This window comes from Scophthalmus maximus, chromosome 5, assembly GCF_022379125.1.
Source record: "Scophthalmus maximus strain ysfricsl-2021 chromosome 5, ASM2237912v1, whole genome shotgun sequence".
Taxonomy (NCBI): domain Eukaryota; kingdom Metazoa; phylum Chordata; class Actinopteri; order Pleuronectiformes; family Scophthalmidae; genus Scophthalmus; species Scophthalmus maximus.
Window position 1 is genome coordinate 6,188,340 of NC_061519.1, and position 22,040 is coordinate 6,210,379.

Here is a 22,040-nt window from a genome sequence, read left to right on the forward strand (position 1 = left end):
GCCAAACGGAATAAGGATATTTCAGGAATGCCACTGCATTTTGGCCAGTCCTCACAACTTCAAAGGTCTGTTAAGGGTTAAACCTTGGTTTACAAGGTTCAGGTTAGTGGTGACTACACAAGTGTTTGTGTGTGTAGTGGTAATAGCTATGTTGCAGTTATTAATGTAATTATAGGGTCAGTAGAATGTATGATGACCGTTCCTCAAATGGACTAACTCTCACTCTTTAAAATCTTACGGTATATCTCATGTCGATGAGTTTCACAGGAACCTTTGAAATGTAATCGACCTTGACCCTTGGTCCTGGTTCATGAATAAACAGAAGAATCCTGCCTATTTACTGGGGACAAAATATTGATCCCAAATGACATATAGTATTCAAGACACAGCAATCTAAAAAAGGGAAAGCACCTAGATGTTGCCATGTTAACCTGTGAAATATTATAACTATGCCTGCAATCTTAACCAGGATTCTTATAAAATATTAATGAGCTCAACCCCCCCAACCTTATGATATTTACATTTGTGGACAGAAAATGACAACTGACTGATGTAAAGACGGGGCCCATGTTGTCCTGGCAGTCTGTGGGCCGTTAAAGGGATAGTTCAGAGATTTTAAAATGGGGTTGTATGAGTTTCTTATGCCACGTTAATATATCACATTATTGAGATGGTGATCAGCGATGCCCTTTAACGGAGTTTGGAGGAGAAGTGGAAGTAGCGAAAGTCCGAGTGACATCACTGATCACCATCTCCATAAGGAAACATATTGACTTTGCATAAGTTACTCATACAACCCCACTTCAAAATGACTGAACTATCCCTTTAACACCAGTCAGTGTATTGTTGCTGACCATGTTCATCTCTTCACAGCCACAGTTCACCTGAACCTTTGTGATATGGTCAATCAGGAGATCGGCAGCATGAATGTGCAGAAACGGTGTGACGCAGTCATGACATCACGGAGAAGAACCTCTGGGGAAGGTTTCCAACACCTTGTGACAGAAAGATCTGAGGCTGGGCTGCACGGTGGCGTAGTCGGTAGCACTTTCGCCTCACAGCAAGAAGGTTCTGGGTGTGAATCCCGGTTCAACCAGGGCCTTTCTGTGTGGAGGCCCTGTGTTCTCCCCGTGTATGTGTGGGTTCTCTCCGGGTTCATTCAACAGTCCAAAGACATGCAAAATGGGGTTAGGTTAATTGGAGACTCTAAATTGACCTTAGGTGTGAATGTGAGAGTGGTTGTCCGTCTCTCTATGTGGCCCTGCTATAGGCTGGCGGCGTGGTGCACCCCGCCTCCCGCGACCCTACAATGGATAAAGCGGTAGATGATGGATGGATGGATCTGAGGCTGTTTGAGAGCAACAGCCTGCACTATGGTGCTGTAATTTAACTATTAAGTGTATTATGTCTAGTGTACTCTTATGTTGTAGCTTCTGTTGTGTTAATGACCAAACAATGTGTCTGTGTTTTGTAATATCACTGAACAACTGCCTAAGCTCAACTGAAGCTCCTTTTCTGACACTTTTACGGCCTGATGGGACAGAGATAAATTATTATGTATGAATACGGCTAAGATCCTTGGGCATTTCAATGTAAAGGTCAGCATTTATCAGCCTGTTTGAATCTGGTGCTTCGGCTGCCTTCCTGCCGCTGGCGTCTTCTCTCTGTGGGAGAGGATGTGGTCAGACAATCACACAGAAAGCGTAGCATCTGTCTTATTGCCTCTTATTGGTCCTCAAAGCCTCTAAAACAAACAAAGGAAAATAAATAAATGGTGCCGTTACCTCAAACACTGTGGAGGCAGTAATTAAATCAAGGAAACTCAGTGAGAAAAAGAATAATGGTGGGATCGGTGTTGTGAAGGAGACCTGCCTGAATGTGAAGGTGCTGTAATTCAGTGTTAGTGCCCCGGTTGCCAAAGAAATCCGAGCAGCTGGTGTTTCTGTGAAGACTTTGCTAATAAATTTCTGTCGGGGGCCAGACGGGATCGACCATGCATGGGGAGACGTACAAAATCTGATTGACAGAATAGGGAGTTATAAAGGAAATATTAGTACAGGATGGGTTCGCAGATTCCTTGCGAATTTAATCTTGATACCTCTTACTTAATTTCTTAGACACTGATATGCTGCCACTCCTGAGTCTGGAATAGGAGACAAAGCTGAGATAGAGAGGAAGTCCAGGAGATGGAATCTGACGGGAGAGGACCAATAGTGTTGAGGCTGTACTTCAGGATGGTATGAAGCAACCTTTAGTACCCTGGAGGGATCTTTGTGGTTTCTACTTCTCATTTTCCTCTACACTTATCTACTCTCCTGTCATCATTCCTTCTCCCCTCTCCTTCTTTACCTCACGTCACCTTTACACTTCTCTCCTTGTTGTGCCTTTTATCATCCACTCCTTGCTCTCATCCCTTCTGATTTTCACCTGGCCTCTCGTCATGAGCCCAGAACTCCTCTCCCCCATCCTCGTCTTGTTTCACTTCTTTCGCCACAATTGCTCACCTCATTACTTTGCTTGGCCTTAGCTGGGAGTACACCCAGGCTGATGTTCAGGCCAAAGATTGCACCTTGTTAAAGGAAATACAAGGAACTGTGATGGTCGGATATAAAAAACAGATGAGACGATTACACTCAATGCAGCCATTAGCAATAATGTTGACATTTATCAGTGGATGTCGACGCACCAACTGAAGCTCAATCTGGACAAGACCGATATGCTTTTCCTTCCAGGGAAGGTGTCTCCGACCATCGTCCCCTCCATCACAATTGAGAACTCAGCGGTGAGGAACCTGGGTGTGACACTGGACGACCAGCTGACCTTCGACCGCCGACATGCCCCATCCGACCTCTGCAGCTCATCCAGAATGAAGCGGCCAGGTTGGTCTACACCACAATAGATCGCTCCCTCACCCTGCACTGGTTTTCCGGTGGTAGCTTGAATCCAATTCAAAGCACTGGTACTCGCCTACTGTGCTGCGAATGGCTAAGGCACATTTCAAAACTTTACACCCCAGCTCGTCCACTCTGCTCTGCTACTGCCAAACAGCTTGCTACTCCCTCACTGCGAGGGGCGGGCAGCCATCGCTCATCTAAATCATGTCTGTTTTCTGTCCTGGTTCATCAATGGTGGAACAAGCTCACCATTCCCTACAATTCTTCACAGACTGCACCTTTAAGCAGTTTTTGCCTGTTTGATAAATGTAAATGTACTGTATTGATTCTTGATTTTTTGGGGTAATGGTTGAATGCACTTATTGTAAGTCCCTTTGGACGAAAGCATCTGCTAAATAAATGTAATGTAATTACGTTGGATTCTTGCACACCAGCGAGTCTCGTTGACCGGTAGGATCAAAGAAACTGCTCAATCCTGCACATTGTCAATAAACATTGTCGACAATATTTCAGTCTTAAGGTGTCAAAAAATGGTATTTGAAGACATTCATGTCTTTGTTCCATTGACATTTTGTCCTTGGTATCAACTCTAAAGATCATATTTTATTCAAGAAAAAAAGAAAGAAGCCAAAGCTTTTCAAAACGAGTCTTCAGACGGGATATGTCTGCCTCATTATCATGAGGATGAGGAAAAATAAAGCTTGATGGAAACAGATTAGTTTACTCAAATATAGTCATTCTTGTGTTCCAGTGAACTTAAGAAGCTAACTTTCTGTCACCTCAAAATCTGTTTTAAACAGCATATCTGGCGATATTCTTGACTTCTCTTACTGTCAACAAATCCCATTAGAAGACAAAAAACAACCATGACTGTATCCTACTTAACACAGTCAGTCAGCAGCACATACAATACACTACTCCTCACCAAATGTGTTTTCATTATCAGCTGAAAATAGTCCCTTTCCATGGGGTTTGTTGGCAACAGTTGACGTTAGAGGAACATAAAACAGTTGTTTGATTGATACTTCGCTCAAGCAATGCAGGAATTACTGTTGCTTACGAAACACGTCACCTCGTGTTACAAGTACTGCTATTCAGAGTTCACGTTGCTATTTTCTGCTCGCCTAGGCGTCTGACAACAGAGGGAGAAAAACAGATGAATGATAACGACTTCAGCTGAACTAAAACACAGCAGACTGTTTGTATCCCGCTGCTCACCAGATTTTTCCTCTGAAGTACATCTTTGGAAAGCGAAAGAGGATGGAGGAGACATTTAGACATTTCTTTCCACCATGTGTGTCACCGCGAAAAAAAAAGATCTGAAAACACCAAAGTTCACACTTGTTGCTCTTGTGAATTTTCGTATTTCTTCAGCCCAGTGCCGATGCAGTTGCCTGCTCTCTCCTCCTCCTATCGCTCATTTGTTTTCCGCTCATTTCGTTGGTCCTCACTTTGCCGCAGCTTTCCTCTCTTCTCCACTATTCTTCACTGACCTTAGCTCACCTGTGCTATTCTGCTGCCTTCCCCTGAGCAGAATAGTTCTCTCCATCAGTCAAAGTCCAGACGTACTAGAGTTCTGTGCACGTGTGTGTGTGTGTGTGTGTGTGCGTGCCTGCATGCACGTGTTGTCGGAGTGGGTGGCGGGCCTGCACCTCAGCCTCCCCATTGTGATGCTCAGAGTGATCAATAGAAAGCGAGGCATCATCTGAGAGAGAGAAGCCGTGGCTCTGCTGTCACAGCACTCTACGACACTGACTCAGATCGCCCGGGGGAGCTCCGAGTTTGTCTGTGCGTGTGCATCCGCCCCGTTTTTGCACCTTGAGCACATCTGTTTTCACCTTCGGTGAGCCCCCCACATAACATGTCACAGACACACGCATGAGCGCAAAGACTCTCGCATCCACTCTGAAACTACCCCCGGGTCTTTGTCTCAGCTCAAGTCCTTACCTTCAGAGAGAGTGCAGCGTCACTGTCAGAGTACATTAGATCAGCCTCACTGCGTTCACGCATGGCGACCTGTCCAGTGGGCATGTTAGCCAGTTGCCATTCATTATTGAATATTTATGCGGATCTCAGTTGTATGAATTGGAAATGGCTGCTTGGCTTTTTTTTTTCCTTTGGTTAATAAACTAAACTAAGAAATCAAATGTATATGCCGACACAGATGGTGTGCAGAAGCAAAAGCATCTTAATAATCCACCAGCTCTTGTCTAGACACAGTCTAAATGTGACTTCTTGTTAGGGCTGTTATCTATCTTCTGCCAGCCCCCAGGTTCTGCACCCACGCGACCTGGTGTCTCTAAAGGCTTGTACTGTTTTTCTTGTTGAACATGCCGCTGATAAAGATCCTCATGGTCATAGTTTTCACTGGTGTTTCAGTGAAATTGCAATCTTGATGATCACCTGATCTTTTCAGAATTGTGTCCTGTAAACCATTAATATTCAATATTCAATAAATAAAAAGACCCCCTCCAGTCATGTTTTAAAGTATGTATAATGCTAATGCTAACTGTCTGCTGACACACCTGTCATCTTCTCATGATGCGCTGCCTCTGATGCACTGGAAGTTTCCGGTTTCTTTGCCTCACATTTGCATATCAGACAGCGATTGGTATTTCTGTATAAGTCTAGAACAGGATTTGTTTGAATTTCAAATTGCAGAGAAGTGACACAGAAATCTCCTCCTCCAGGAGAACAATGCCCCTGCTGTGTTCCAAGCCTTGGTGAATGACATGCTGAGAGACGTGCTAAATCGTCAAGTCTTTGTCTACCTGGATGACATTCTGATCTCCTTCTTCGTGAAGGCCGAGAAGTGTGACTTCCTCGCCACTTCTGTCCCCTTCCTGGGGTACATTGTGGGCTAGGGCAGTATGCAGATGGATCCGGCCAAAGTATCGGGGCTAATCTCCTGGTCAGTGCCACACTCCCGCAAGCAGTTGCAACGGTTCCTGGGTTTCGCCAATTTCTACCGCCGTTTCATCTGCAACTGCTGCTCCATTGCCGCCCCTCTCACAGCTCTCACATCCTCCAAGGTCTTCTTCCTCTGGACTCAGGCTGCAGAAAAGGCCTTTCTGACCATCAAGTCCCAGTTCACCTCCGCTCCCATCCTCCAGGTATCTGATCCAGATCGTCAGTATGTGGTGGAAGTGGATGCCTCCGACGTGGGAGTAGGGGCGGTCTTATCTCAACATTTGGCCACGTATGAGAAACTCCTACCTGTGCCTTTTCTCTCGACGTCTGTCACCTGCAGAGAGAAATTTCCCTCGAGGGACTAAACAACCCTTTTGGCATTGACAGACCACAAGAACCTTGAGTACATCAGAACAGCTAAGAGACTGAATTCTCGGCAGGCACGTTAGTCTCTGTTTTTCACCCGCTTCCACTTATCCCTTTCCTACCGTCCTGGTTCTCGCAACGTCAAGTCTGATGCTCCATCTCGCCAGTTCCAAGGGGAGGAGAATGCTGTCAATGGGTCTGATTCCATCTGCCTGGGCTCCTGCAGGATTGCCAACTTGATCTGGGAGGTTGAGGAAAGGGTGAGCTCTGCCACCGAGGGTCAACCTGGACCCAGTCCTTGCCCCCCTGACCGTGTATTTGTTCCACAAACCCTGAGGTCTGACGTTCTCCATTGGGCCCACGCCGCCAAGCTCACCTGTCACCCGGGGATCCAAAGAACCCGTGACGTCCTCCTTCAGCGGCTCTGGTGTTGTACCCTAGAGGAGAACACACAGGAGTTTGTAAACGCCTGTCATCTCATCAGGCTCCAGCTGGCTCCCTTCAGACTCTCCCAGTGCCCCGTTGCCCTGGGTCCCCATATCACTAGATTTGTCACCAGTCTACCCCCATCTGAGGGCAACACGTCCATCCTCACTGTGGTAGACCGGTTCAGCAAGATGGCACATTTTGTTCCCCTGCCTAAACTCCCCTCAGCCAAATAGACAGCCAGGTTTGTCCTCCGGCTTCATGGTCTTCCGGCTTCATGGTCCCCCGAACGATGTGGTATCAGATCAAGGACCCCAGTTCACCTCTGTTTTCTGGAAGGAGTTCTGCGGACAGCTTGGAGCCAAGGTCAGTCTGTCCTCCGGGTTCCACCCCCAGTCCAATGGCCAAACGGAACGTCAGAACCAGGAGATGGAGACGGCGCTTCAGTGCATGGTTTCACAGAATCCATTATCCTGGTCCCAACAGCTGTTGTGGGTCGAATATGCTCACAACACTCTGACCAGCTCCGCCACGGGTCTTTCTCCATTTCAATGTGCACATGGGTACCAACCTCCACTCTTCCCAGCCTTGGAGAAAGAGGTTTCCTGTCCGGCTGTCCAGACCTTCATCTGCCGTTGTCACCACACCTGGACCCAAGCATGGGTTTCTCTCCTTCGTTTCTCTCCTGAACGTTATGCCACCTCTGCCAACCGTAATCGCTCTCAGGCGCCCACATACCAGGTTGGGCAGAAGGTGTGGCTGTCGACCCTCCTCTACTGGTTGAATCCAAGAAATTGGCACCAAGGTTCATCGGCCCTTTCACCATCGAGAAGGTCATCAATCCTGTGGCGGTGAGGCTCAAGCTCCCCCAGTCCATGCGGGTTCATCCGACGTTCCACGTTTCTAAGGTCTAGCCGGTCCGAGAGAGCCCACTGGTCCCTGCTGCCCCACCTCCGCAGTTCATCGACGGGGGTCTCACCTACTCCCTCCGTCGCCTCATCTGATCACAATGTCGAAGAAGGGGCCTCCAATACCTTGTTGACTGGGAGGGTTATGCGCCTGAAGAGAGATCCTGGGGCCTGGCTCGACACATCCTGGACTCCCGCCTCATCAGGGATTTTCATCAGCAGCACCCTGACCAACCCACTAGGACCTTGGTTGCCCCTGTAAATCCCCGGTGTAAGGCTCCCCCTGCTCTTTCTCCTGAAACCCCAAACGAAGAGGAACCATCCTCAGAGGGGGAAGGAGCATCATCTGATGGCGAGGGATTCAATACGCACACATTCTTGTTGTGGTTGTCAGTTGTGTGTCGGGCCTCAGATATACCTCAACCTCCTTCCTGGTTACACGCCGTCACTCCCGATCACATGTATCTTAACTAACCAATTAGCAGCAAGAAGGACTCCGACTGAGGTAAAGGTGTGCCAAAAAGCACAGGGGCAGATTCAGCAAGTAATTTTTAACCACTTCTAAATATGCTGATCTAACTAATCAAACATATCAACATGTAAATATTACGTGTGGGAACATAAACACAAACTAGAGCAAAATATATGAATTATCTTCACTTCGAAACCTTATATCAATATCTTTCTATCTGCAATCCTGTTACATTATGTATATATATATATAAATATATATATATATATATATATATATATATATATATATATATACACACATATATAATTTCTATTCTTATCTGACTTCATGGTTTTATTGCATAAGCACTTATTCATTGCTTCCTTTTTTTAACTATCCCCTTTGCTGGAACACAGCAAATATTCCCAGAGTAGGACTGATGATAATTATCTCATTTTATCATTCATGGACCTTCTGTATGACAACTTGTTGACTAGTTCCTATCTGTGTGTTCTGGTCATGTATGTCTGCCCCGAGGAGCCCATGAGTGTCTCTGTAGCCATCGGAAAGATGTGATTACCACATTTACCCTGAGGTAATCAGTTATGTCCCTCTAATCTACTTTTCTATTTTTCTGCCACTTCTCATGCACTTAATTAAAAAAGAAAAAGTTTTTCCCCATCTGGCACTTAAAAGAGACTGTTTTTCCAAACACTTTCTATTTGCTTCAATTGTAGCTCACTTCAAAGCTGTGGATGAACATGTCTGCCAATTACTATGTAAATGTGCTGAACAAAATGTTCCTTTTCTATCTTCTGGGTTCTGTTATTGATCTGCTTTTCAGAGCTATTTATTCTGTAACAATTACATTCTAACCAATATATATATATGTCAACATAAGCAACAACCGCATGTAGATTTATTTGTGTGAATAACTTTTGGCAAACAAAAGTAATATACTTGTTAACACAAAGACCATTTAACATAACAGTTGCTCTTTTGGCGAAATGGTGTTGCTTGATGGTCATTTTACTGTAAAGTGCTTTGAGAGGTCAATAAGACTAGAAAAAAAGCATTAATAAACTAAGATGGTGATGTGATACTGTACATACACAAAAACCTTGAAAAAGCATAATATGTCTCCTTTATATTCCGTCAAGCTGCACTCATAGATATCAGTCCCCTAAATATGCCTGATCATTTCATCAAGATCCAAAGATTATTTTCCAAAAAATCCCTTTGGATCCATGGATCCATGAGAGCCTTGAGGGGTTCTTTCTTGGCCCATGTCCCATCCATCCACCAAGTTCTGTGAAAATGTGTTCAGTACTTTTTGCCTAATCCTGCAACAATCGAACCAAAAACAAACCAACAAATGGACGGATGAAAACATAACCTCCTTGGCAGAGGTCAATATCATATGTGAACCCCTGGTCTCATGTTGCAGTTTAGCTGTACGTGTCAGCCGATCATGTTACATTTCCTGTTTCATCTTGTAAGTTCTAACATTTCCTGTCTTTTCGGGCCCTGGTTTCTGGTCAATTTACCTGTGACCTGATTATCATACCTGTCCATTCTCTAATGTCATATTGCCTTGTAACTGACTGATTATCCGTGTTTGATATATAGGACTGTGAGTAAAGTTTACGCCTCTATGTGCTGCTGAAACAGCTGCTGGCAGGATTTGACTAAAATGATGAATGACATTCATAAACAAACTAAGCAGTTGGACCCATTTGGCAATTTGACCCTGTTAAAAATGCCCATGATACAATGGCCTGTACAAATATAACTAGTGATCCATTTGTGTGAATGGGTGGGTGTGTTAATTCAGTTAATCCTATAATCTGACTTTGACCCTGGGAAACATTGAGCTCAACTCAGCAGGCAGTGGGGAGTGACAATGTGAACTTTCCTGCAGGGGGAAGTTCAGATTCAGAGCCGACAGGTGGTTGCTGGGTTGAGTCAGAGCTTTTTGAAATGCTGACAGCAGCAGTGGTAGTCAGCTGCGACGTTACTTTCAACTTTTATTTTCTCAGCATTTGAGGCAGGTAGAAACATGACAGCCAAAGCATTTGTAAGCCATTGCCGTGGCATACAAATTGGATATGGCTGCAAAAAACAAGCACATATGTCAACATTTTCAGTTCAGTTCATTCAAAGAATATCTGGGCAGATAGATCTGCTACAGAGGCTGATAAATTAACAGACCCATTAACAGCTTTGCATCAAGTCAATCTGTACATCTGGCTTGTGATAATAGTTTGTGACCCCCCCCCCCCCCATAGAAAGAAATATGCCCGAATCTTAGAAGTTATTGTTGATTTCAAGAACCTGCGGAGTCACTCCCCTTGCTCAGTTTGTCAGCCGTCTGAACTGCAACTTTTTAAACTTTTACCTCTGACATTTGACCATTCCGCCTCTAAAGGGAAAAGCATGCAGACGTCAAACCCGCTCTGTGTGAAATATTATTATTTTTGTGTCCACAAAATTTCAACAATTTCTGGTTCTGTAACAGTTTATATAATAATAATACATTTATAGATGTACTGTTTACAGTGTATACTTCCTAGGAAGTTTCTACCCTGGCCCCCAGTGCCAAAAAATAACTACATGCAACTTTCAAGGTAACTTGCAAGTAAATGTCTTTACTTGTCTTTAAAGTAAAGGCCCTTAAAGCTTTTATTTTACTTCCATTTGAAACTGTTATATTTAAAAATCTCTCAAGAAGAAGAAGAAGAAAAAAAATCAACTGCACTTTTCAATGCAATGTAGGTGTGTATCCATTTCCAGTGTAAAGAAAGATAGACATCTCCCAGTATGTCACACCCACTCTGCAGCGGTGGGCAGACCGTGGGCAGCAGCATCAGATTGATTGTGAATCCTTAAAACTTAAAATCCATGATGAGTTGGCACCTTATATCACCAGTAAATGTACAGTATGAATGTATGTTTGAAATGCATATTGTGAAATGATCCCACTGCAGAGCAGTTCTTGAGTAGATTTAAAAATCCTTGCAGCCCTTTTTTAATATTGAAAATGTAAACATATGTACACAAAAGCCAGTGTTTCTCTATCTGTGCAGCATGTATTCGTTATTTACATTCACATTAACTGTGTACTGCAGAAAAACAGAACTAAATCTTTCCTTTAGAGAGACTTCCACAGGTTTGCTGCAATGGATAATGGGCTAAGGCATTTATGTTTGTATTATTGCTCAGAGTTTCCTTTATGCCCTCTAAAGAATATTCAGCATTTTCCATCCGAACCAGCAGCTCTGCATTTGAATTATTTGAATTCTCGACAGAAAATGTATTGTGTATTGTCTGAGATAGCAACAATTAAACTTTCTGAAAGTTTGAGGTTACTTGTGTCACTCTGTTTGAAAATATGCCAACAGGATCACTTTGCTTTGGGATACAGCTGTGGTGTCTATAATATGTGTCGGATACACAGACATTATTACAAAACTAATAATTGCCACTTAGCCATAGAAATGTTTAGCTTCTTGCCCAAGGTCAGCAGGAATTGGCCTCTGCAACCCTCAAGCATAAGCAGTCAAACTAATGGTTGGATGGATAAGCGTTGACACATTCTATATATGGATCCAAATCCTAATGAGGTTTTGGTCATGTCTTTCTGGGCCAAATATCGATGTGGCCCGAACATACAATGTAATTTCACTTCAAGACGACATTTCTCAAGTGATAATGGCAGAGTCACTATGTAAGGCATTGGCTTGAGGAAAACTTGAGGTTCAAAAGCCTACCCCAGGACATTGACATGTGAGAGGAGGAGCTTGGAATCAAACCAGTAACCCTTTAATTAGACAACCAACTCGATCTGCTGAACCCCAGCTGCCCCTCACTATGCTGCGTATCCAGTTGTTGTCACCTGTTGCTGATTTTTTATTAGTCCGCCGCATGGACGTCAGCCCGTAGGCACTTTCATAATGTAATTCTTTTGAAAAATACCCAACAAATGCCTACCTTACCAGCTAATAGTGTATGCTGTCTGTGTCCCAACAACAATTTATTGATTTGCTAAATTTGCACAGCAACAGCATTTTAAATATAACTGCAATCCACAATATAGGGATCAGTATGGATGTATGCATATGTTTGATTCTGCTAAGAAATAAGAGAGAAAATCACAATTTTCTGCTGGACTTGGACGATCTGGCATTTCTGACTTTGGGGGCACATAGCAGATGTAACAACCATTTGCTATGGTAGAAAGTGATGCGTTGTGCTATCCCCACCCAACACTGCTTATGCTATCAGAATAATTAAAAAACAATGTCATCATATGCTATCATATAATAATAATTCATATCTCCAAATAGGGGCATTGAAATACATGTCCTTCCAACAACTGTATTCTGAATCTGCATCATCTTTAGCAATGTCAGTAAATTGCACGAAAAAGAAGCAGAGTCTGCATTTTTTCCCCATGTGAGTAATGATTTCAAGAAGACATTAACAAGTATGGAAATGTCATTGACCATGTAATTACTTGGTTAAGTGGCATAAATCAGCTCAAAACATGTTAATAAAGAAAAAAGAAAAAAGGGAAGGGAAAGCTGCACTGGATGAAAAAAAATAAAGATATCTTACCTTTCCGATGTACTGTGGCTCAGGTCCGATGTGTTCCTCCAGAACAAAGAACTGGTTCCAAATCCAGCCTCTCTTAGGCCGATGGTGAGAATCCTTGTCTGTGTCAAACAACTTGGTCTGGTTCTTCTGTGCTCTGGAGTATGTGTTGGTGCCCCTCGAGTCGGATTTGCCATTTCTATTTGTTTGTGAAGAAGGTCGGAGTTTGGTATGGGACTTAGGATTGGATAAAGCAGCTGGGCGGGAATTGTAGGTGGTGTAATTAATATTACCAGAAGTGTTGGAGCTTTGATGAGGACTTGTTAGTGAAGACAATTTGTTGCTAGGAAGTGACACAGAATTGGTTTTAGATCCAGTCACCTTTGAGTTGGGACCTGCCTGAGGCTGTAACAGAGATCCAAGCCTTGGTTTTGGATTCGCTTTGGGGTTGATTTTTGAAGCTTGCTTGGGAGTGTTCAGATTGTTTCTTAGCACTGGCTCAGAAGTTGATTTGTATGGAAGCCCTTGTCTTTGTTTGAGTCTAGAGTTTGAGCTTGATGCAGCCTGGGAGGTTGCCGGTGCAAAGTTGGGTGTGTTGGGCATGTGATAGTCTGTAAGATAGAACATAGTGTCAAGCCTTGGTTTCAACTGTAGCTTGCCCCAGACATTTTGGCTAGTGCTATAGTGCTGGCTGGGCATCAGGGGTGTCTTATTTTGGTCAGGACTTTTGCTTGGGATTGGGGTTGGGTCTGACCTCAGCCTCTGGTTTGGGTACAGGCTGGGGTTAGGGTTAGCGTGAGGGCTCAGATTGACCTGGGTCCCATAACAACTCTGGGAGACAACACATAGGAAGACCACCAGAGGACAAAGACAGGAAACTGCAGCCACCCTGGCTGGAACTCTCATTGTCAAGAAAAAAATGGTCTGGAAATGTCTTCCCCTTTCACCTCCACTGTGTCATACCACAATGGGCATACACAAACACACCCACAAATACACTCAAACACTCAGGCTTGCAGTCCTTTTCACAATGCAGGGTAGCCAGGAATGCCATCGTGGTGCAGTCCAAAGAATCATTTCATATAGTTCCCTCAGAAAAATAAAAATGAACTCCATAATCCGATTCACACCTTAAAGTTTTTGTGGACATTACTGTAGATTTTCCTCAATAGGCCAATTTCTTCATCCCGACATTGTTCCAGCACATGAGATCCATTTGGCGTATAAGGAGAAATTCAGACTAAAGCCACGACTTAATCCACAATTGACATGCAAATCCATGGCATATTTGTGCTTCAACACCATATGTTATGGTGGACTATCTTCATATTACTATCTTCATGTTGAAATCAAGTCAGCTGCTGAAGGTTCCGTCTCAGGCTCATCAAAATTCTTCTTTCCTAAAAGAAAGGAGACAAAATCCATCATCAAAGGTATATTGAAATTGTAAAAGTACAACCACATTTTGATGAGAACAATCAATACAATATGACTGTGTCTGCTTGGATACACCAATATTGGCAATCTTCTTGAAAATATTACTGATAAGTCAATTATTTATAAAATAATATTTTCAAGAATTTTTATCACTGAGCAATGATGATTTAGGAAGATTTCTTGATTCACGGAGGGTAAGCTTTTACACAACAGGGCTAAGAAATGCACTTTTATCGACCAAATACTGAACCATGGGGTACAGCACACATCAGTCGAGCATGTGGGAAGATGCAATGGCCACAGAAAAAACAGTCAAGGTCAGTCCCTGTTATACCTGCCCACTGCCCAAGCCTCCTGAGAGAAACAGTATTGAAAGTATTGTAGGCCGCCCTGGCATTGTTACACATAAAATTTTATTTGAATCCACAAATCCCGAAGTTTCACTTCTGTGCCTCACACAATATTACATTACATTCCTTGCGCTATTGTTCAAAGCGACTTACAAGTCCATTCAACCTTGAAGGTATTTCACAAAATGTGCACGAATCTACTGAGTACAGAGTACAATCGAGTTCTTAATGGTGATAGAGAGGTCGTTTGTGGGAGACACCTTCCCGGGAGGAAAAGTTTCTCAGTCTTGTCCAGATCGAGCTTTAGGTGGTGTGTGGACATCCACTGAGAAATGTCAGCCAGACATGAAGAGATCCGAGCTGCTACCTGGGTTTCAGATTGTGGAAAGGGCCACTACTTTATTCAAGTAATTGAATAAAGTATGATCCTGAAATCCCGAGGTAAATATCTGTTAATGCCAATGTTGGCTGTGAAGCAAAATCACAAAGCACCTGCATTACGTACACGTTTGTCTGTTGCTTGGTTTTCCAACTGTTCTGCATACTAACTTATCCATTTGCTCAAGCAAGTTTTATTTATTACTTGCATTCAGTTTGTCAATTTCTGTTACTCTTGTTCACTTCTTACAAGGACCGAATTTGCATACATCAAGCAAGAAATAAAGGTTTTTAACAGCATCTGACAAAAGATTAATTCTACCTGTCAAAGACTGTTCTGGCCTGACAACTTGAGGCCCAACAAGCCTTTTGTTTGCCTTTTTTTGTATTTTGTACTGCACATCAACTCTGCATGATTGTTTTGTCAGTCTAGATCACTCCACATTGCACCACTCTCATGTAAATTTAGAAGTATGGCACAGACAATATGCTAGCAATAAATGTTCCATGTGTGATGATGCTAAGGAATCCTCTTCTAAAATGATTCCCCTGTTCTCCCTCCTCTGTCTCTGTTTTGTGGGAACTGTAATTGAATTAAAATGAAATGAGCATAATAAAATAGTGAAAATATATAATCTTGCACTAATGGGCTCATTGTTGACAGACGCCAAGTTAATGTGGATATGTAAAACATGATATTAATGCAGGTTCACCTTGTAAAGGAAGGACATATTTTAGAAATGATTACATACAAGCTGTTTACTTGGTACTCTCCATGTAAATTCACATAATTAGATTGACACTCTCATATTAAAATGAATGCTGGGGTTCGGATTTTGAAATGGATTGTTTAATTCATTTGCTTATTGTGAAAAATGTGATGCACTCATGACACCTCAAGGTCCAGAAAACATCATCAACATATCCATCGATTAAAAATGGAATTTCTGTCAAAAAAAACTAAAACCTAACAAAAAAACCTAATATGCCATATGTGAGGAATATGTAACAGAAACAGTTTGAAATTATGCACATGAATTAATGAAATCATTTCTTCAAATATTAACACAAGAACTGCCATCTGTCCAGGCAAGCGAACACATTATCTTTAAAAGATAATATAACCCCCCTTTAATGGTAGCCTGTCTGAGCCGATTATACATGTTCCCACTGTGAAGGCACATTACCGCCATACAACTGCAATTTCATAAATGACTTTGACAGTTCAAGAGCCAAACTGCATTATCTGTACATAAAGTTCACTTTGAAGCCTCAAGGGTCTAATTGGATGTAATAAGAGAATACGTCCTGTGTACTTAGTGGCCATGCATGATTAATTTGATAGGAGGAAGGACAATAGAATAATTAGCAAGGTAACATTATGTAACCCTTGCCTGTGTCTAAAGTCCTCTTAAGTGGCACTATGGTATTTCAACCTTGTGAATTGACAATATCAGACAATTGAGGATCTTCTGATTTACATCAGAAGTCAGCTTTCACTGCCAATGTAGGAAGCCGAGGCCCCTAACCATGCTGGTTAATTCTTTAACCATCCTTCATTTGTCATAACCTCAATCTTTCTTTAACCTACCGTGTGGCTTTTTTTTTTGTAGAATCTGTTTATTCTCACCAGGACACAGACCCTGAGGCGGCTGGTTCTTCCATGTGTTCCAATATGTTGTCAGTGTCATTGTCTGTAAGAACACCCACCAGTGTAGCATCACCTATTGTTCTTAAACCGCCTCACTGTGGACAGATGTTTCTGGAGCATCTAACTTCGTGTGATTTGATCTTTATAACCGTCACAGCACAGACTGCTCTGGTGACACTGTTGTCCGGCCGGTTGCATCAAGCAAAGGGTCTCGTACTTACATCATGTCTTAACTACACCTGTTCTTAGTGGTGCGCATACATGTGAGCGGCCACTTTTGTGCCGATTGACACGCATCACTGTGACTGATGATGGTCAGAGCGATCGCTGTTGGCTATTAATGGGCTATTAATTTCAAATCGAATTTGAGTAACCAGACAACAAGTGCAGTTGTTGTGTGCAGGTGTCCACTGATACAGAAAGAGAGCCCAAGAGGTCATACAGACAGGACATCCCGGTTTCTTAGCCTGCTAGTTTAAAGAATAGTAAAACTTTTTCAAGTCTTTCCAGTAACTCTGTGAATAAGACTTTCACTCTGAAGTGGAACATGTTGCCTTTTGTACTTTCTAGTTAAAAAAGGTGTTATTTGTCGGTTTGAAAATAGCAATGTACAACAAGTTTGTGTTTGAATTCTCACATGAACAACACTCACAGAAAATTAAAGGGGGTTAAGGCCAATAATACAAAAATAATTGGCCTAATGATGTCCATCGTGTGTCCTTGAGGTTTCATGTTTACTTGCAGCAGTATTCCTCTGCTGTCACAATGCTGCGTTTGAAGCGTGTGTATCACAACAATTATTGATGGCTGGTAATGAAGACTAGGTTAGGTCAATTAATTATTAATAATAATAAACATTCTACTGTATAGCACCATTTAAAACACAAAACAGTATTGTTTCCATTACGTAAGTGACTGATAACAGTCAGATCCTCTACATTTACAGATGTGGGATGACTAACAATTGTCTGAGGTGCCCATCATTCTCTCCCCATCACAATGTCATGTGATGCATTTGGTTGTGTAGATGTGTAGTGTAAAAGTGTTGCACGTATAAAAATACACTAATTAGCAAAGTATATTTTAAAAACATTTTTTGTTTATTCAAAAAAGTAAGCTAGTCTCTTTAATTTCATGATATTTTCAATTGGAAAAACTAAAACTAAAAAATACAATAACAATGAAGTCAAAATTCTGACTTTAAATCACACATGCAAAATTCAACAGAACTCCTCGTTCTGTGTATATTGCCACAAATCTACATTAAATAATTTGTTAGCGCCCACAATTCACATTTTAAGAAAAAAAAAAAAGAAATATATCATATCAACATCACACTATCCAGTAACAATAATTTATTGTAATTGTTGTTAGTGTCACCCATGTCATACAGCTGTAATACAGCAATCTAAATATTGTTTAAACTTGAACATTTTAGCATTGTAAAACAAACAAAATAGGTTTGGTTTGTCCCCCTGCAAAAACATATAACATAGTTTCTAAAGTACTAAAATTTCAATGTAGACCTTACCCTTAAACCCAATTGCCAGTTATGACAATTGCTAAAATGACAAACCTCTAAAAAAGACACGTTCATAAGAATTATTTAACCATATTAGATCTTGTAAAATATTTATACACAAAATTAAAGGGGGAAAAAGGCAATATATTGTGTATTGTATGTAAATATATATACTGTAAACTGGAAAAAGCAGTGTAGAGTACACAGTAAAAAATACTGTTGAACAAGTTGTGTTAGGTCAGCAGCCCTGTTTGATTATCTAATACCAGGCTAATGAGATGTGCTAGCTGGTGAGTTTTTGACCCACTGTCTGAAGTATCAGGAGTTTGAAAGTTTGGAAGGATACTTCAGATTGAGGACACTTGTCGAGAAGAGGCCTGCGAGAACGCAGCATGCACTTGCCACATTATCGAGTCCAGCCAGCCTGAGGGTCCCTAGGTGATGCTGCTCATTGAGGATTCAAATTACTGTTCATAATTCTTTCTGCTTTTCCCAACAAGACACACAACTTCTACTGTAAGTATACACGGTCAGACAAATACAGTATGAAATTCAGGAGATGTCAAGTGATTGAATTTAGGGAATGCTTCAGTAACATCTAATTAGAAAAAAATGAAGATGAGCTAAAGACTGAAAAGGACACATTTTTAGGCTGTTTTGTTTGAATTCCTCTTGTGAAAAACAAATAAATGTCCCTGTTTGCAACAATGAACCAATTAATAATTGTATTAATAGGACCCTGTCTGATATTTTTCTCACCTGAATGTTTTCCATTAACCAACTGCTCCTCTTTGGAGTTTGAGCTGCAGCTACCCGGCTGTGAAAGACTTGTCGGTCAAGGGGGGCACCTCTGCATTGACAGAAGTCCTTGAGGTCACCATGTAGGAATTAGTTGGTTGATTGGAGGAATATAAAATCAATACACACTGCCTACTTGAGATTGTATTAGAGAGGGAAAGATTAAATTCACTGGTGTGGCTGCAGTCTGTGGGACAATCAAACCGTGACTTACTATGATAAAGCCACATTCTAAATTTAAAATAAATGTTTAGACGGATATCGTTATGTGCAAACGTGATAGAAAAAGTGTCAAATTGATAAGAGGGCAATAAACAAAAGCACACAAGTGTTAGCCTGGCAACAATCTCTAGATGGGTCTGGCAGCTCACAATTCATTGTCATTTTCCAAGGGGCGTTTTCAACAGACCCAAAGGCCTCTGAACACAATTGGATACATTTTCAACCAATAAGGGCAGTGAAACATGTGACATTGTTGTGTTGTTCTTTTAGAGAAAACATGTCGCCCAGTTTATTTAATGCTGTTGCGAAAGGAAATTTCTGACTTTCTGAGCTCCAAGGTATAATGGAGCGCAGCATTAATCATGACCTGGCAGCTAAATGACCCCAAAAAATGGTGGGTCCACCGTTTTTGAGGCAGCGTACTACGACGTATGTGGTTGTTTTTAAAGACCGCAGAGTTCTAGCGGTACAGAGACATGTTCACAAGACTATTCCAAAATGTACAGATCTATTGATAACATCCTATAGGCACATGTAGTGGTTCTCTTTACTTTTCCCATTTAGGGGCCCTGAAGTTATTGCTTTCGTAAATGATGATACAAAGATTTGTTAAATCAAATAAGACACATCGCCAGTGCTTGAAACATTGAACCCAAAGAGCAGTGACCAAATGCGTTTTGGTGGATTTTCAGTTAATTACAGAGAAACGTTTTATTCTCACACTTGAGAATCTTTCTATATTTTACAACCTGAGATTTCAAGACAGAGTGAGACAGGATGAGCTTGCAAGTGGAAATAAAAAAATATTTGCTGTAAAAAAGACTAGAACCTCACTTTAAGTTTGTAGAGACATCTGCTCTGAAAGTGCTGTGGAGATTTCTGTGTCTGTTGTGTTTAATGAACTGTTGAGCCTCATAGCAGATAAGGCCCTCTTATGAGAAAAACACTGTAGTGCTACAAGCATCTAGAAGACCATGGTGAAAATCATGAAAAAGAAAGAGAGGAAAGACACCTGGACCGAGATCCAGTATTCTCTTAAAACTGACATTTTAAAATGAGAGTTAGAAATAGATGTGTGTAAATAAAAAATACTTTGACCACTGAAAAAAACAGCGGATAAAAAAAGAAGCCAAAGTTGGCCAGAATTCACCTTTGGACACTATCCAAGCTTTAAGGAACATTGCAGACTGGCCCTCTCATTACCTGTTGGGACAGGTGAGATATATCATCCACGCACCATCCTTTATTAAAAAACAAGGACAGCTACTGTATCTTGAGCATGCTTCATATCCAGATTGACATTACCTGAACAAGTGCCGCAGCAAAGATCACGGATGCATAGGATGCCCAGGCGAATTATCTATACATAGATTGTTGCAATAAAGGGACAGTAAGCTTTGTTATTGTTGTTGATTTTACTGCACTGGTCGAGGATCGGACCTGCAGTCTCGGATATGGGAGACCAATGCACTAACCACAACCGCTGAGTTGTAGCAGTTGTAGACAGATACGTGCTAGTGTCTAATATTAGCTCAATTTTACAAAAAGTGTATTGAATTAAAATTGCTCACTGCCCTTTTAAGAAAAGTAAGTTCATTTATGTAACTACTGTGGCTACAGTGCCATGATTTGATGTAACTAACTTGCAGGTAATAGGGTTGTTTTAATTGGTTGTGTTGGAGGTTTAACAGACTCAGATCCAAAATGAAATTGTAGCATTTTTAGCTGCATGTAGCAAAGCAGTTAATTTAACATATCGTTACGCTCCCCTGCTGCCAATGATACACTAGCCCACATGTATGTTCACAAGATCAATCAAAACAGGGACCTGTTCATACAAAACAATGCTCTAAAGTACTACCAGTGACCCAAAATGTGAGAGGATACCTTTGATCACAGCGCAGTTGCAATGCGGAGGTACTGTAGAACACAAGTGCAAACCACAACAGCAACTCACACAACAGGACAGCAAATCACACAAGGCAACAGCAACTCGCACAACACAACCGCAACTTACACAACACAACAACAACAAATCACCACAACATGATAGGAAATCACCACAACACGACAGCATTGGTGAGACTGAAACAGGAAAGGTAGGTACGTATCGGACACTGGTCCCCTTCTGATTGGTTGCACTGTCTGTCATTTACAATGCTTAAGTTAAAGTTTGCAGTTTCTCCATCGGTAGTAAAGGGGAAATGTACTTTGTAAAGAGAAACATATTGTAACGAGGGGGGATTGAATCCAAGAGCAGTACACCACCGGGAGAGTTGTCCTTTATTGCAGCAGACCAGCAGGTTAGCAGAGAAAACAGGCTAAGGGCAGCTTGTAGCGTATACCAGGCGGAAGAGCAGGCACCCAGGAGCAGTCCAGACGACCGGGAGAAGCCAGGCCGCCGAGGACACAGGCAGACAGTGCTCAAGAACCACGCTGACAAAGCTCGTAGTCGGGGGCAGAAGGCAGAGGTGTTTACCGTGGCAGGGACGAGGCAGGGAAGTCGGGGTGAAGCAGGGTCAAAGCCGGGAAATCAGTCCAAACGCTGGAAAGTCTGTCATCGATGCAAAGAACAATCTGGCACTGAGTCTGTGAACTGGAGAGGCTTATATACTGGGTCTGATTGTGGATGAGATGCAGCTGAGAGACCAGGTGAGGGGAATGAACTAATGAGGTGGGTGTGGCTGGCTGGCAGATAGGAGCAGAGGTGGGGCGAGTGGAAATGTACTGGAGCCAGTATGGAGGTTAGCAGACTGTGACACACATAAAACTAACTTCACCCGGTGTCGTTAGTAGCCTCTGCCGAATATTGCATCCACACTGTAACTTTATGTCTGGAGATCTATGCTTTTTCCAGCTCGTATTTTGAGTCGTTTTACGTCACCACGGTGAAGTTAGTTTTGTATCCAACTTGAAACTTGCTTGCAAGATGTCCCGGGCTGGTGTTATGGCATCACGAACATAACGGAGTGATAACTCAGTGAGGGCAATACATATTGCAGCTCCTGTCTTTATATGTTTCTCTTTAACAGTACCTTTCCCCTTTACTACCGATGGAGAAACTGCGAACGTTATGTTAAGCATTGAAATTGACAAACAGTGCGACCAATCAGGAACAAGATCAGTGTCCA

The 22,040-nt window shown here is 42.2% G+C and overlaps 1 protein-coding gene across 1 annotated transcript in view; it reads right to left on the reverse strand.

The window, feature by feature from the left end:
* LOC118311203 (cadherin-18-like) overlaps positions 1 to 22,040 on the reverse strand; it is a 118,095-nt gene that overhangs the window by 79,927 nt on the left and 16,128 nt on the right. The window contains exon 2 of the mRNA XM_035634830.2: positions 12,576 to 13,951. Coding sequence (XP_035490723.2) covers positions 12,576 to 13,457 — 882 coding nt within the window. The 5' untranslated portion in view covers positions 13,458 to 13,951. The remainder of the gene's footprint in view (positions 1 to 12,575; positions 13,952 to 22,040) is intronic.